General features: G+C 41.0%; 1 protein-coding gene across 1 annotated transcript in view; it reads left to right on the forward strand.

Moving 5' to 3' along the window:
• The window catches only part of LOC109912376 (hatching enzyme 1.2-like), a 55,960-nt gene that overhangs the window by 15,018 nt on the left and 23,848 nt on the right, over positions 1 to 17,094 (forward strand). Inside the window, exon 4 of the mRNA XM_048607300.1 lies at positions 15,046 to 15,227. Within this exon, the coding sequence (XP_048463257.1) occupies positions 15,046 to 15,227 (182 nt within the window). The remainder of the gene's footprint in view (positions 1 to 15,045; positions 15,228 to 17,094) is intronic.

Raw genomic sequence — 17,094 nt, forward strand, 5'->3', positions numbered from 1 at the left:
ATGTCCCTCTGTAACCTGCAACATCCTTCCGCACTATCCACAACTCCACCGACTTTGGTGTCATCCGCAAATTTACTAAGCCATCCTTCTACACCCTCATCCAGGTCATTTATAAAAATGACAAACAGCAGTGGCCCCAAAACAGATCCTTGAGGTACACCACTAGTAACTGAACTCCAGGACGGACATTTCCCATCAACCATCAACCTCTGTCTTCTTACAGCTAACCAATTTCTGATCCAAACCGCTAAATCATCCTCAATCCCATGCCTCCGTATTTTCTGCAATAGCCTATCATGGGGAACCTTACCAAATGCTTTACTGAAATCCATATACACCACATCAACCGCTTTACCCTCATCCACCTGTTTGGTCACCTTCTCAAAGAACTCAATAAGGTTTGTGAGGCACGACCTACCCTTCACAAAACCGTGTTGACTATCCCTAATCAAATTATTCCTTTCTAGATGATTATAAATCCTATCTCTTATTCCTTTCCAACACTTTACCCACAACCGAAGTAATAAGTAATATATATTAACATATATATAATATATAACATATATTTCTTTATTAATTAAGTGACAATTAACAATTATTATTAAAAGTAAAACAAATCAAAAGTATTAACAAGTTTCTGGAGAGTCTAATGAACACTTTGCCCTTAAAGTCATTTCAGTTGCCTGGGTGATTGTTGCATCTACTAGGTTCAGATATTTTCTAATAAGTCTGTTCAGAAATGCTATTACACATCTCGAGCAGATGGGACTTGACTTCAGGCCCACCTACCTCAGAGATAGGGACACTTATAACTGCACCAAAAGAGTCCTCTAAATTATTTTCAATCATCCTGCTCAGACGTGTTATGACATAAGTCTGAGACAGGTGGGACTTGAACCTGGACCTTCTGGCTCAAAGTAGGGACACTACCACTGAGGCCACAAGAGGTCTCTCTCAACATTTGTAATTCAACCTGTTCAGAAATGTTATGCCATATCTTTGGAACAGGTGGGACTTAAACCCAGGCCTCCTGGCCCAGACATAGGAACACCACCACTGTGTCACAAGAACCCTTTTAAAAATGACATTTTGATATTTTCTAATCAGCTTCTTCAGAGCTGGAGTAGGTAGAATTTGAAACCGGTTTCTAGGTTAGAGATAACAATACTACATTACTGTGGCATTGTGCCCCAAGAACCCGACAACAATATTTTACATTTTTATTGATATTATAGATATTTTCTAACCAACTTGCTCAGAGATGCTATTGTATATCTTCTTGGGTAGGTGGGACTTGAAACCGGGCTCCTCGTTCTGAGGTAGGGACACTATCACTGTGCCACAAGAATAACAGCATTTCATATTGGAAGAATAGCACTGCAGACGTTATTACTTGAGTTTGCAAGAATTCAATTGCAGTAGAAGCAGCTTGAAATAAAAAAAGAGAAAGCTTGAACTTCAGCAAGCAGAAAGAAAAAAGGAACTAGCATTCCAGAGAGAAAGAAAGGAAAGAGATTTTAAACTGGAAGTAAAATCACAAAAGGAAAAGGAGAGTATGGGAATCACTCTGATTTCAACCCAAGACCCTCTGGGGATCTATTTGAATTCATCCAAGTCCTCCCAAAAATTATTGAAAGGGACATAGACATTCTTTAAAATTTCCTTTGAAAATATAGCTGAGTAGATGCTGAAAGAAAATTGGACATTGCTCATGTAAAGCAGGTTGACAGGCAAAGTTTATGAGGTTTATGCCTTGCTTTCTGAAAAGGCCTCTATAGATTATGAGGTAAAAAGGTATTCTAAGTGTGTAAAAACTGAAGCTTACAGGCAGAAGTTTCAGAATATTTGGCTTGGCCATATTTGTATCAAATTTGTGGAGGGGTAAAGAAATAAATTTTGACCATTGGATGTGGGCATTGAAGATCAAGGCTGCGTATGAGGCCATTAATTTTCCAATTTAAGTTTTATACATTTACTTTACTCAACCTTAGCTGTCACAAACCGATTGAATGTGTATGTAATTAATTAATAATACAATCAGGTTCATTATGTGGTTGCATGATTAGTCCATGGACAGCTTTGGGGTCATCCTTGAGCTCATGATGTTTAACAAGATTCCCCAACCCCCCAAACCCAAGCCCCGCCGCCAACCAACATCACTTTTCAATTATCCTTGGGCCTTTATAATACATCTTATTCAACCTCGTTTTAGACTTAGCTCCTACACCAATTATACGGCATTCCCCTACTGTTAGGAGGGAATCTGTTGGAACTGCCTTAGATTGAATATCCACAGCAATGCAGTTAATGTCTGTATATTTAATATTCTATTTTGATATATGACATGTGGCTACACTTTCTTATATAGCACAATACGTGGCTATACTTTGCTACATCGCACAATATGTTACCATAGGTAGCTGCTTCTGCCATGGTTGACCCCTAACAGTAATAACTCTCACAGAAAACCAAAAGATTGCAATAGCAAAGCAGACTGCTGAGACAGCTGATAATTATAAGCTGATCTTGCTTTGTCTATCATCCCACAAATCTGAGAAGGATAAAAGATGGGAAGATGAAGAAAAGGTAAGTATTCAGTCTAGGATCTCCTCCTTTGGTCAGAAAGGAAGACGTTGAGGGAGGACTTGATATCCAAAAGTTCAAGTGTTTCCATTGACATAAGGTAGGACGCCTTTTGTATAGATTGTTTGAAGTTACAGGGTAAAGAGAACAGTCTGACTGAGAGTACAGCAGACCAAGTTTTAGCTCTGACTGCAGCTGTGATACCAGATATAAACACCATCATGAGTAGGGGGAAGTAAACAAAATGCCCTGAGAGTGACAGGAGTTTTTATCAAAATAGAAAGTAACTCCTTATTGCAGAATGAGGGAAGTAAACAGTAGTGATGCTTAGTGATGTAGCAGTCACTGAAAATCTTTTGCTGCAAAAGGGCACAAATTTCCATTGGGAAGTGACAATAATGCCAAGGTTTTAATGAATCTATTCGTGGAGAGTATATCAGGTACACCTAGAGTGTGACCTAATATCTGGAATGGTAACTGTGGGCGTCGTCCATACTCTACTCACTGGTGGAGTTGACCTACTTTTGGGAAACGATTTGGCAGGAGTGAAGATAGTAGCTTTCCCAGTAGTCCATGTATGGTCAAAGAAACAGAGTGTTCACTGGGAAATGCTCTCAAATCTTTTCCTTCATAGCTAAATAAATTATTGTTGGAGGTCGAATTGGCTCCATTGGTAGATATTTGGTTAAATTAAATGTTTCTGACAAAGTTGGATAATCCAAAAGATTTGTTCAGTAAGTCTCCTCCAATTGAGGCTCAACAAGCTGATCTTGAGATAAGTTTGATTTTTTTTGATTTGATTTGATTTGATTGATTTATTATGTAAAGTAACCAAAGCAACTCAAACTGAATTTGAAGCCAAGGGAGCTCCAGAATGCTGCAACATGAAAAATTGAATTCTCATGAGGATATGGATACTTCCTCACAGACCTGTGGACAAAGAGTGGATGGTAGTTTACCAGATAGTAGTACCACCAAAATACTGTTGAGGAATATTAAGGATAGACCATTAAATTTATATGACAGGACATGGAAAAATCCCAAAATAAAAGCAAAGCAGATGCAGGATATCTAAAATATAAACAGAAAGTGCTGGAGAAACTCAGCAGGTCTGACAATATCTGTGGAGAGTGAAACAAAGTGAATGGTTCCAAAAGAAGTCATATTGGACCCAAAACAGTAACTCTGTTTTTCTCTCAAAAGATGCTTCCAGACCTGCTGAGTTTCTCCAGCTCTTTCTGTTCGTATTTCATGGGGCTGTGCAGAGGAGGGAAGTCATCCCCCCTCAGGGCCAACAGAAGAGACCACGCTGCCAGATGGTGCCAGCCTGTCCCCAGGTTACCACCCATGTCACTAATGCATCCACAGTCCATTTAATGCCCAGCAATGTAGAAAAAATGTCAATCCCTCCCTGTGTCTCTGTCCAGGAGAGAACAGACCACAATAGGGCATAAGAGAGCCAATCAGGGTAGTGGGGTCTTTCACATATTTCTCTTCAACCTTACAAGGAGACGATCCTGGCCCTGGCTGGTGAGGATCATGAGTGTTCATGTGGTGATGCCAAAAACTCCATGCTTCAGCAACCAAGTAAGAATCATTGTTCATTGCTGTGATGCTCTCACATTACTACCATTTTGAATGTACTGTTAATGTGCCCATATTTCTAGCCATTTTCATAATGTTTTCTCTCTTTTGACTCCCGCAGCTACTAGCTGCATGCTCTCCACAGCCAAGAGGGCAACCCTGCAATACATCACCTCCTTCATCTCTGAGGAAGCGGCTGTAAATCTCTCAGAGGAAGCACTGATAAAGCTGTTTCCTGTAACATCCAACAGCTAAGATGATGACGCCTCATTGTGTATTTTAGCTAGATCAGAGTTTGGAGCACAGGCTGGTGAACACACTGCTACTATGCCTCTGCACTTAGCCAAGGAAGAAATGCCTCAGGTTGTTAGCACTCGGAGAAACACTGGAGACCAAGACACCTGCTCAGCCCTAGATAGACAGGACCTTATGGAGTCAGCAGTTAAGAATTTCATAGAAATGTACAAGTTGACACAGGTTTGTCAGAGGCGCTGGACAAACTGACTCAAAGGTTGGAAGGCTCCTTTAATGCTATTTACACCGTGCTACCTCTGGTATGCAACTGGTGATAAATGTTTCCTTTGCTGTTAGTTGCTGCTTGGACTGTTTGAACCACAACTGACTGGGAGAGTTTCTTGTTTTATCTATTCTTCAGTTGGAAAATAACAAACCCATAAGGAAGGGCTTCCCAGCAATATCTCTCTTTTTCTGAAATAAAGCCTCCTGTTAAGTTCAGGCTGAAATGCCTTTGTTCTTCTGAACAAGTGGTTTTCAGAATTTGTCGACATGGTATTTCCTGAGCAAGTGGTGTCTGCTAATACTTAAGCTAACTGTGCACGATCAGTGACTTGATCACATATGATAGACTTTGGAATATTTTAGACTTTATTCTTTGCCTTTAAGAAAACTGTAATAGGGAAATTTTGAAGAGGAGTCTTAGTCCTGTGTTCAACAGTTCAAGTTGATCTTTATTTGGAGCTCATTACCACTTGCCTGAAACTAGAGAAAGACTCCAAGACACTCACCCCCACCCCCTCCCAATAAAGTAGGGGATGTTATACATTCCACGTTACAATAATTACATGCAACATAGATATCAGTGCTTACCACCTCCCTTCTGACCATTATGCCCGTCCCAAGACATTTGCAAGCTGCATCATACTGAGTGGGTGCTATATGGTACCTTGTGAAGCTGTGACTATTTATTTTCCCGAGGTCATAATGACTAAGTAATGTTTTGCAAATGCCCTCCTAGAATGCTATCTGTTTTCTGGTGACCTTTCATGAGATTATCTGTTTATACCCTTCATTATATGTCATTCTTTGGTGTTTATACCATTTGTCAACTCCCCGCACACATCATCTTCGCTGATGAGATGGGGGCTTCTCTTTACTATTTACACCCACCTGTTTAAAGGAATTCAAATAAATTCCTTTACTTTGTTAGTTAGTTTCATTTATAATGTCAGTATGCCTACTTGTATAATGTGTGAAGGCAACTACTTTAAAAGTCTTTGATTATGGTGGGATCAGACTTTCCCTTCTACACTTCACAAAATAACAAGTTTTCTCTTACTCACTGAGATTTCTATGAGGCACTTCGTTTATCTGATTGCCATGAGTACGAAGGCTATGATTCTGATTGTGGAAACTGCTGCCTCAACAAACAATTTGCTTCAGCAATGGGCAACTCCAACAAATACCATTATGACCTAAACACATTTTTTTCAGAAGTTAATCTCTGCAGTGAAATTCATTTTTTTCCTCTTTTCCTAAATGCATGCATGTGTGATTTGGTGTTATTTAAAGGGATAAACATTCATAATTCTATATTACTGACTGTACATTAATCACTTATTGCATCTCAATTGAGTAATTATCTTTTTGACAATAAAATCCAATAATTTTGTTTATGAAGAAACCTGGTCGAACTATTTGTTTACAGCCTAACATAGCTGAAGTACTTAATTGATCATCTAAGTAAATAGGAAATAAAATTAAAAATATATGTAGTGACCAATTCCACAATGGGACTACAGTAAAAGCACATTCCTCTAATCACAGTCATAATACACTCTTGACTAGAGTTGTTATTAGTGGAAAGACATTGGGAAGAAAGGAGGTGAGTTATGCACTGTAGAATTTCTAGTCTTTCACCTACTTTTGTATCTGACTTGCTTTTGTGTCCACAGTAGAAGATAGGTTAGCTCAACTAGCTGTATAGCTGGTTTGCTATGCAGATGATACCAACAGCATGGATCCAGTTCCTATATTGCTGATGTTGTCGTGAAGGTTTCACCTTCACAACCTTGCCCTTCATCTGAGGTGTGGTGACCATCATGTTAAACCGCCATCTCTCTCCCCGTCTGTCTCTCTCTCTCTCTCTCTCTCGAATAGCAACCCTATGGCTCCCTAGGACAACGGCGACGTTACTTATCCACAGTACTTAAATAGTTGGACCAGTTCACTTTCTCCTTAATGGAACCCTCAGGATCTTGATAGATCAGCACACAATTATGGTAATGCTACTGAATGTCAAAGGAAGATGTTTGATTTTCTCTAAAGTTATTATCTGGCACTTATCTGATTTGAACATTGCTTATCTGGATAATTCTGGACGTTGTCCAGGACTTGCTGCACATGGTCATGCCTTAGTTTCTAAGGCAGAGCTTCCCAAAGTGAGAGTAAGGACCCCAAGTGGTGTGAGGAGCTAATATTTTGGGATCACAAGCTCCAAGGCAGCAACAATCACAGGGTGTGTCCAACTGAGCTAGAACGGCTGTGCACCTATTCACATCATCCTATTTCTCTGGCTCTCACAGGTCTGCAGTCTCACTCTCAGATCTATTCCCCATCTTGACTCTTGCAAACCTCTTTCCCCATTGCCAACCTTACCCTTCCCATGCTTCCTATGAATGTCAGTGAAGGGTCACAACAATTTTCAAGCCTCAAAACGAAGTCACAGTGGAAAAAGGTTTGATTATCACAGAGCTAAGGAGTTGCAAATGGTGCTGAATGTTATGCAATCATCAGAAAACGTTTCCATTTCTGACCTTCTGATTAGGTCACTGACGAAACAGCTGAAGATGGTTAGTCATAGGACATTACCCTAAGGAACTCCTGCATAGATGTCCTTGAACTGATTGACCTTTAGCTGCCACAATCCACTTCCTTTGAGCCAGGTATGTCTTTGAATAGCTAAGAATTTCCTCCTCATTTCCATTAATACCAATTTTGCTAGGGGTCTTTGAAGCTGCACTGAGTCAAAAAGTGCCTCAATAGTGCTAATGTTCTGGGGACTTAGGTTAAAATCATGCCACAGCAGATGGTAGAATTTGAATTCAATTTTTAAAAATCTGGAATTATGAATCTACTGATGACAATGAAACCATTGTTGATTGTTGGAAAAACTCATCTGGTTTACTAATGTCCTTTAGGGAAGGAAACTGCCATCCTTACCTGGTTTGGCCTACATGAAACTCCAGACCCACAGCAATGTGGTTGACTCTCAATTGCCCCCTGAAATGGCCTAGCAAGCCATTCAGTTGTACTAGGCACCAGAATAGACAACAGCAGAAACACTCCTGCTGACTCTGCAAAGTCCTCCTTATTAACATTTGGGAGACTAATACCAAAATTGGGAGAGCTGTCTCGCAGACAATGTTCCAGACATCACCATCTCTGAATATGTCCTATCCCACTGGCAGGACAGACCCAGCAGAGGTAGCGGCACAGTAATTTAGAGTCAGTAGGGAGTTGCCCTAGGAGTCCTCAACGTTGACTGCTGATTTCGAGGTTTCATTGCTTTAGGTTAAACATAGGCAAAGAAACCTCCTGCTGATTACCACATACAGTCCTCCCTTGGCTGATGAATCAGTACTCCTCCATGTTTAACAACACTGGGAGGAAACATTGAGGATAGAAAAAGGACAAAATGTACTCTGGGTGGGGGATTTCAATGTCCACCATCAAGAGTCGTGCGGCAGCAGTACTACTGAGCGAGCTGATCAGGTCCTAAAGGACATAGCTGCTAGACTGGGTCTGCGACAGGTAGTGAGGGAACTAATAAGAGGAAAAAACATACTTGACCTCATGCTTACCAATTTGCCAGCTACAGATGCATCTGTCCATGTCAGTATCAGTAAGAGTGACCACCGCAGAGTTGTAGAAACAAAGTCCTGTCTTCACATTGAGAGTAACCTCCATCATGTTGTGTGGCACTATCACTGTGCTAAATGGGACAGACTTTGAACAGATCTAGCAGCTCAAGTCTGGGCATCCACGAGGCACTGTGGGCCATCAACAAACAGCATAAGAGCAGTGATAGACTTTGCTAAATGATTCCATGATGAGTGGATCAGATCCATGTTCTGCAGTCCTGCCACATCCAATTGTGGATGGTGATGGACAATTAAACAACTCACTGGAGGAGGAGGATCCACAAATATCCTCATTCTCAATGATGGAAAAGCCCAGCACATCAGTGCAAAAGATAAGGTTGAAGCTTTTGCAGCAATCTTCAACCAGAAGTACTGAGTAGACGATCTATCTCAGCCTCATCTAGTCGTCCGTAGCATTAAAGATACCAGTCTTCAGCCAACTGGATTCACTCCACGTGATATCAAGAGACGGTTGGAGACAGTGGATAGTGCAAAGGCCCTGACAACATTCCAGCATTCGTACTATGGGTCCCAATGACATTCCAGCAATAGTACTGAAGACTAGTGCTCCAGAACTTGCCATTCCCCTAGCCAAGCTGTTCCAGTACTGTTACACTGTGGTATTTATCTGAGAATGTGGAAAATTGCCTAGGCATATCCTGCATATAAGAAGCAGGACAAATCCAAACGAGCCAATTGCCACTGTATCAGTCTACTCTTGATCAGTAGTAAAGTGATGGAAGGTGTCATCAACAGTGCTATCAAGTAGCATCTGCTCAGCAATAACCTGCTCAGTGAAGCCCAGTTTGGGTTCTGCCAGGGCCACTTAGCTCCTGACCTCATTACAGCCTTGGTTCAAACATGGACAAAAGAGCTGAATTCCAGAGGTGAGGTGAGAGTGACAACCCTTGACATCAAGGCTGCATTCAACCAAGTTTGGCATCAAGGAAGCCCTAGCAAAAGTGGAATCAATGGGTATCAGGGGGCAAACTCGCTGGTGGTTAGAGTCATACCTGACACATGGAAAGATGGTCGTGGTTGTTGGAGGTCAGTCATCTGAGCTACAGGATACCTCTGCAGGAGTTCCACAGGGGAGTGTCCTCACACCAACCATCTTCAGCTGCTTCACTAATGACCTTTCCTCCAAAATAAGGTCAGAAGTGGGGATGTTTACCGATGATTGCACAATGTTCAGCGCCGTTCGTGACTCTTCAGATACTGAAGCAGTCCATGTTCAAATGCAACGAGATCTGGACAATATCCAGACTTGGGCTGACAGGTGGCATGCCACACAAATGCCAGGCTATGATCATCACCAATAAGAGAGAATCTAACTACCGTCCTTTGATATTCAATGGTGTTACCATCACTGAATCCCTCACTGTTAACATCTTGGCGGCGTTATCATTGACTAGAAACTGAACTGGACTCACCACATAGTGTCTACAAGAACAGGGCAGGGACTAGGAATACTGCGACAAATAACACATCTCCTTACTCCTCAGAGTCTACAAGGTACAATTCAGGAGTGTGATGGAACACTCCCCATTTGCCTGAATGAGTGCAGCTCCAACAACACTCAAGAAACTTGACGCCATCCAGGATGAAGCAGCCCACTTGATTGGCACTACATCCACAAGCATCCACTCCTTCCTCCACCGACTTTCAATAGCAGCAGTGTGTGCATCTACAAGATGCAGCAATTCACCAAAGATCCTCAGACAGCAGCTTCCAAATCCCATGATCACTTCCGTCTGGAAGATCAAGGGCTGCAGATATATGGGAATACCTCCATCTGCATGCTCCCCTCCAAGCCACTCACCATCCTGACTTGGAAATATATCGCCATTCCTTCATTGCTGTGGGTTCAAACTCCTGGAATTCCCTCCCTAATGGCCTTGTGGTCAACCCACATCAGATGTACTACAGAACTTTAAGAAGACAACCTTACCACCACCTTCTCAAGGGCAATAAGGGACGAGCAATAAATGCTGGCCAGACAGCAATGCTGACATCCCACAAGTGAATAAAAAATATAATGTCAAGGGTAGTCACCCTTACCTCTTGAATTCAGCTCTATTATCCAGAGGTTGTAATGAGGTCAGGAGCTGAGTGGCCCTAGCAGAGTGCAAATTGAATATCAGTTTTCAGTTTACTGCTCAGCAAGTTATGCGTAATAGCACTGTTAGAGACCACTTTTACCACTTCGCTCAAAGTCAAGAGTAGATTCATGGGTAGCAATTAGCTGGTTGGATTTTTCCTGTTTTATTGTGTATAGGACATACCTGATCAGTTTTTCATAATGCATGTTAGGTGCCAGCTTGAATAAGTACATTGCTAGCTGTGGAGCTTAGATCTTCTGTGCCAACACCAGATTTTTGCCATATCCCATTGCCTTTGCTGAGTCTAGCACCTTAAGCCATTTACACTTGTTTAAGAGAGAGTAGGAACTGCAGATGCTGGAAAATCTGAGATAACAAGGTGTAGAGCTGGGTGAACGCAGCAGGCCAAGCAGCATCATAGGAGCAGGAAGGCTGACGATTTGGGCCTAGACTCTTCCTTGTTTAAGCCTTGTCATTGATTAAAAGGCATGTCACGAAAGTTAATTTCAATAAATGGTGGACAGGGAGAGAATGCATCATGAGCCTCTGGAATAATGTTTCAATTTAATTTTGGAAGTTTCCTTTGACAATTTAATCTTTGTTAATGTCTCTTTAAAGGCTGGTCCTTTAAGATAATTGGTAAGTTTGTATCTTAGTTTGCAACGGAGCAGAAAGTAGGTAAACTGGGACACTCGGAGGATGCAGAGACCTGTAACGCTGCACTCTAAACTATCATATGAACCAAATCTCAAGGAGTTCTGGATTACTAGTCCAGTGACATTACCACAGGCTCCAGTGAGACTGATGAAAACAGGAAGAACAACACCTCATCTTCAGCTTGGGGACATTACAGCTTTCAGGACCCAGTATTGAGTTGAATAATTTTAGAGCATAGAAACATAGAAGATAGGAGCAGGAGAAGGCCATTCAGCCCTTTGAGCCAGTTCCACCATTCATCACGATCATGGCTGATCATCCAACTCAATAGCCTAATCCTACTTTCCCCAAATGATCCCATTTGCCCCAAGTGCTATATGTAGCTACCTCTTGAATATATTCAATGTTGTGGCATCAACTACTTCCTATGGTAATGATTCCACACACTCAAAACTCTTTGGATAAAGAAATGTCTCCTCGTCTCCGTTCTAAATGGTCTACCCCAAATCCTTAGGCTGTGACCCCTGATTCTGGACACACATGCCATCGGGAACATCCTCCCTGTATCGACCCTGTCTAGTCCTGATAGAATTTTATAAGTCTATATAAGACCCTCCCTCATTCGTCTGAACTCCAGTGAAAACAATCCCAACCTAGTCAATCTCTCCCCATATGTCAGTCCTGCCATCCCTGGAATCAGCCTGGTAAACCTTTGCTGCACTCCCTCGAGAGCAAGAGCATCCTTCCTCAGAAAAGGAGACCAAAACTGCACACAATATTCTAGGTGTGGCCTTACCAAGGCCCTGTATAACTGCAACAACACATCCTTGCTCCTGCACTCGAAACCTCTTGCAATGAAGGTTGACATACCATTTGCCTTCTTTACTACCTGCTGCACCTACACCTTCTTCCACATTGATTAGCCAATCCCACACCCCAGGCCCTGTCATGACAGGGATTGCTTTCAGCACAGCCACCCCATTTTCACCCACTCATAGCTACCATTATCACTTATCTAGCTTTTCTTCTTCCCTGGCTTACTAACAACAATCCTCTTGGAATGCCTAACATTTTTTCCTCTCTTTCTCTGAACTCCATTAACATGTATCTGCTCACCCTTTTTCTGCCTCCCCACCCCTGTCATCAGCATAAATACCACTTCTACCTAGCTGCTATCAATCTGAAGAAGGCTAACAGGACTCAAAATATTCTGCCTTCTCTGTACAGATTCTGCCAGACCTGCTGAGTTTCTCCAGCAATTTCTGTATTTGTGTGTATCATTATGGGGTAATTTGTTCAGAATGGATAAGGGTTTTCACGTTGACACTTGCCACAGAAGGTTCAGAGTAGAAGATGATGATATTGATCAGTTCGAAAGAACTGTACTGAAACAAGAAGCTTCAGTCCAGTAATGAATGTACTAGTCATAAAATCATTTGATTAGTCTTATCAGATGGGAGGGAGGGTGGTTGCATGTCCACATTGTATGAAACAGAACTGTTATTTGGATTCGTCAGGAGTAAAGATTGAAGTAAGATCAAGGAATAACTTGTTTCAAGTTCAGATGTAAAAACACATTAAGATCACTGAAAAGAGTAGTGATTCTATGTAGAAAAGCTGAGAAAAGCCACTATTTGTAGAGATAGTATCTTGCGAAGTGCCCTTGTTGCTCAGCGAGCTCTCCATAAGATTGGACATGGAACATGATAAAACAGTTGTTTTTGGAACGTTAGTAAATTTGCTTTTTACACAATCTGTGTATCGTTATGACCTTTCAACAAAACCTAAGATCTCTAATCCTTTTTTTAAAAATGTAGCTGCAGGGTGCCCATCTTCTGAAATATGCGCTCCAGGAAATTCTCAGCCTTCCTTTTGGCCTGCTGTGACTTGAACCTCCCTTCATGCTGATAAGCCAGTCAGTTTAATATGTGTCATTGGGAAATTGTTAGAATCCATTATTAAGCAAGTAATGATAGGACATTTGGAAAGTCAAAACACAATCCATCAGGTTCAGCATGGTTCTATGAAGGGTAAATAGACTTGGACTAATTTGCTATTCTTCAAAGTTCTTCGAAGATGTAATAAGTGTTACAGAGTGGGAATGGTCAAACCCCTCTGATATTTAAACCAAAACACAAACCCCAACCTGTTATGATGGGATTAAAGGTTTCCTTCTAATAATTACCCCCAAAAACACCCAGAGAAGCTTGTTTCCCCCCTCATAATGTATCAAAAGAGTGGTTAAAAGAAAGAAAATCCCTGATCTCCACTTTACAAGTAACAAGAAATAATTTATTTATTTAAGCCAGCAATGAAGAAATTAACAAAATTACTAACAACCTGATAACTCCCCCTTCTACTCTCTAACTGCTATACATTCTAGTGGAATGCTGTTTAAATAAAGACAAGTCCCACTAATTTAAACCCAATTAATAAGAAGCAATAAATTGTAACGTAATCTCTCCAAATTCACATGGACTGTCTTCTGGAATATTGGTCACATTTTTCTGCTGATTCTCTCTGTGATTTCTCCTGTGAGGACTTTGAGTTAAAATACCTTGATACCTTTGACTAATTATGTGGGCTTTCTCGGAGATCTGAATGGTGCCAACTCTGGCAGGTGGCAGTTGGCTCTCTGCCAATTTTCAAAAAATACTTCATTAAATACCACCGATGATGCAACAAATTCTCACCATATGATTGGGTTCAGGTTGCTAACATCATGAGTTTTTCAATTCAATTGGCTGTGAATCCCTGTGTGTTTGGTTTTAAACTAATTGGCCAAATTCAAAGTTGTCGTCACAACATCAAAACAAGACTGCTGTTTTGCCTGCCACCTATAATTTTGACATGGATGAATGTGAGCTCAGGATAATAGAAAGGAAACCTATTATCTAAATGGAGAGAAACTTCAGGGTGCTTTGGTGCAGAGAGTTCTGGATATTGTCATATCACAATGAATCAGAAAACTAGTATGCAGGCACAACAGTAATAAGGAAGGCAGATGGGATTTTGGCATTTATTGGTAAATGGATAGAATAAAAAAGTAGGAAAGTATTGATGCAACTGTCCAAGGCATTAGTGAGACCAACTTGGAATATTGCAGACAGTTTTGGTCCTCTTACTTGAGGATAGCTGTAGTTGCATTGGAGGAAATTCAGACGAGATTTATTCCAGAGATGAGAGGAATGTGATATGAAGAGATATTGTACAGTTTAGGCTTATACTTTCTAGCCTTTAGAAGAATGAGAGGAGATCTAGTTGAGGTATGTAAGATGCTAAAGGACATTGACGAAAAATATGTAGAGAGGATGTTTCCTCTTGTGGGGCAGTCTAGAGTGAGAGGTCATAGATTTAGGAAAAGGAGTAGCAGATTTAAAACAGAGATGAAGAGAAATTACACTCTCAATCTTTGGAATTCACAACCCAGAATATGGTGGATGCTGGGACATTGAGTAAGTTTAAAGTGGCAATAGACAGATTTTTAATTTGTTATAAGTGAAAAGATCATGGGCAGCAAGCAAGTAAGTGGAGTTGAGGCCGAGATGAGATCAACCACAGTTGTACAAAATGATGGAGCAGACTCAAGAGGTTGAATTGCCTACTCCTGCTCCAACTTCTTGTGTTCTAAACCATAAACTCAGCTTCTGGCAACTGGTTGCTCTTGCTCTATGCACTTGACTGCCCTGGGCATGTGAAATACCTTGGAATTCCCATATGGCATTGGAATTGTAGGCAATAGTTTCAACTGTCCCATCATACGTTGACTTATGTGTATATAGTACAGTTACCCTCAGTTTAAAGCACTTAACACCTCCCTGCCCCGGACCAAATTCTTAAGTATGCTGCTAGGTTATTGAATAGGTTCATGATTTATGTTTATATATTAATTTTTACAGTTTACTCAAGCTTATGGGCAAGAAAGTTCATTTACTATGTTTTAAATTCATTTTTTTAAGATGTTGGTCATATATAGGACCGAGGAAGGGAAAGCCACAAGAAATATCACTCTCTACGAGTGGTTGTGTACGTGTTGGTATAATACAACATGAAGTGATGCATGCACTTGGTTTTCATCATGAGCATACCAGAAGTGATCGTGATAAATATATTGATATCATAATAAATAATATTGAACCAGGTAAGGTGATTTTTAAATGTCACATGTAAATAAGAATATCTTTCTTTCCTAATATGAGCACCTGTTTCTCACAGTCCTGGAGTAGACCAGTACACTGGAATATCATACATTCCAGTGTAGAGAATTAAAGTGTGGACTACTTTCCTTTAAGGTATTTCAAAATCAGGGTGACAGCATGAGTTATTTTGGGTTTCACTTTAGCATAGATACCTCAGACTGCCTGATATTTTACATAATCTTTCCCACAAAGTTAGATGTGTATGATAACTTTGTGATTGCCTTTACTGGCTTCATGTTTTTATTTCATGCATTTAGTCTTTTGGAACATCATGTTAAATTGACTAATACTATTCAGAAATATTGACTATTCAAGCACTGTGGGGAGTAGGGTCTGAATCATTCCTATATATTGTTCACTTTCTGGTAAATTAAACAAATTGGGCCAGATCTCATGTTCTATTGACTAGGTCCAAATTGCTTTGAGTTTTTTGAAGGGTTTTTCATTACAAGGCCCAACAAGTTCTGTCACCTTATTACATTGCCTTATCAACAGCATTGTATTAATTACCTGCTGCAATGTATAGCATCTCTCACATCCAATTCCAGCTCCATATTTCCACACATCATTCCTGGAACATTTAGCCACTTGGCAGATGTTTGTTAAAATATCAGCATCTCTTCCATCTGTGCCATTTTAAAAAACGCCATTGTGCACCTGGATGAACACTGGCACTCCAAAGCTGCCCTAACAGACAGAATCTGAACGTGTCAGAGAATGGGAAAATGGCTTTGCCATTCTCTGATAGGAACCTAATAGTCCAGGTTGAAGGGTGATGCAAACGATGGATGTCCTGTTCCTGGAGGACCAGCAGAGGAGGCTGCACCACCAGATCCTGGCAGACTGGTCCTAGATTGCCACCTGGGTCAGTGCAGTTTTCAAAATGCAACAGAGTGGCCAGCAATGTTGAAAGAAATTTAGTACCCTGCTCTGCTGTGTAAGTGTCGCACTGTTCTCTCAGCCACTTCACACTCACTGTATCTCTGATACTGCACCCACCACCCACCAAGGCTCTGCCATTCTCAATATTGCCTGCAACATCTTCCCTCACTCATTCTCAACCACATAGCCTCCCACACCACTAATCCTGCATGACCTCTGCACTGTCTGCTCACCTCTTTTTTGACAGCCTGCATCCACACTAACAGCTATACCACCCACTTTAACCTCACTCTATCCCTCCCTTTCTCTCACTCCAGAAGATAGCCCAGAAGAGCACAGATTGACTTTGTACAGGTGGAGAACAGCCAGATATTCAGGAGCGAAACCTGTCTCTTATTAGAGAAGACCGGGGCTCCTCTTGTGGGGATGCCAAGATATTTATGTACCACCACCAAATATCCACACCCTTTTTCTGATGGTCCATCCTGTAAATCCACAGATTTCACACTTACCCAGGTCCTCACCCAACCCATCTACATCATGGTATCATGAAGTGCTATGGTATGGAAGGAGGCCTTTCGACCCAGCATGCCAATACTGGTTTGTTAAATGAGTATTCTTACATAGTGCTAATTTCCTGCCTTTTCCTAATACCCGTGCACATCATTTTTATACCATTTTGAATAGATTAATTGAACCTTCCTCCACATTTCCAGGCAGTGCATTCCACAATCTAACTATTTGCTGTGCTAAGAGTTTTTCTTCACATCACCCATGCTTCTTTCGCAGATCATTTTATATCTATGTCCTTTTGTACTTGTTCCTTTTATGCAGGGGAATAGTTTCTCCATATCTACCCTATTCAGCCCACACATGATTTTGAAAAACTGTATCAGATCTCTTTTTAACCTTCTTCTTTTCAAGGAG

Source organism: Rhincodon typus, chromosome 17 (assembly GCF_021869965.1).
Source record: "Rhincodon typus isolate 14 chromosome 17, sRhiTyp1.1, whole genome shotgun sequence".
Classification (NCBI taxonomy): domain Eukaryota; kingdom Metazoa; phylum Chordata; class Chondrichthyes; order Orectolobiformes; family Rhincodontidae; genus Rhincodon; species Rhincodon typus.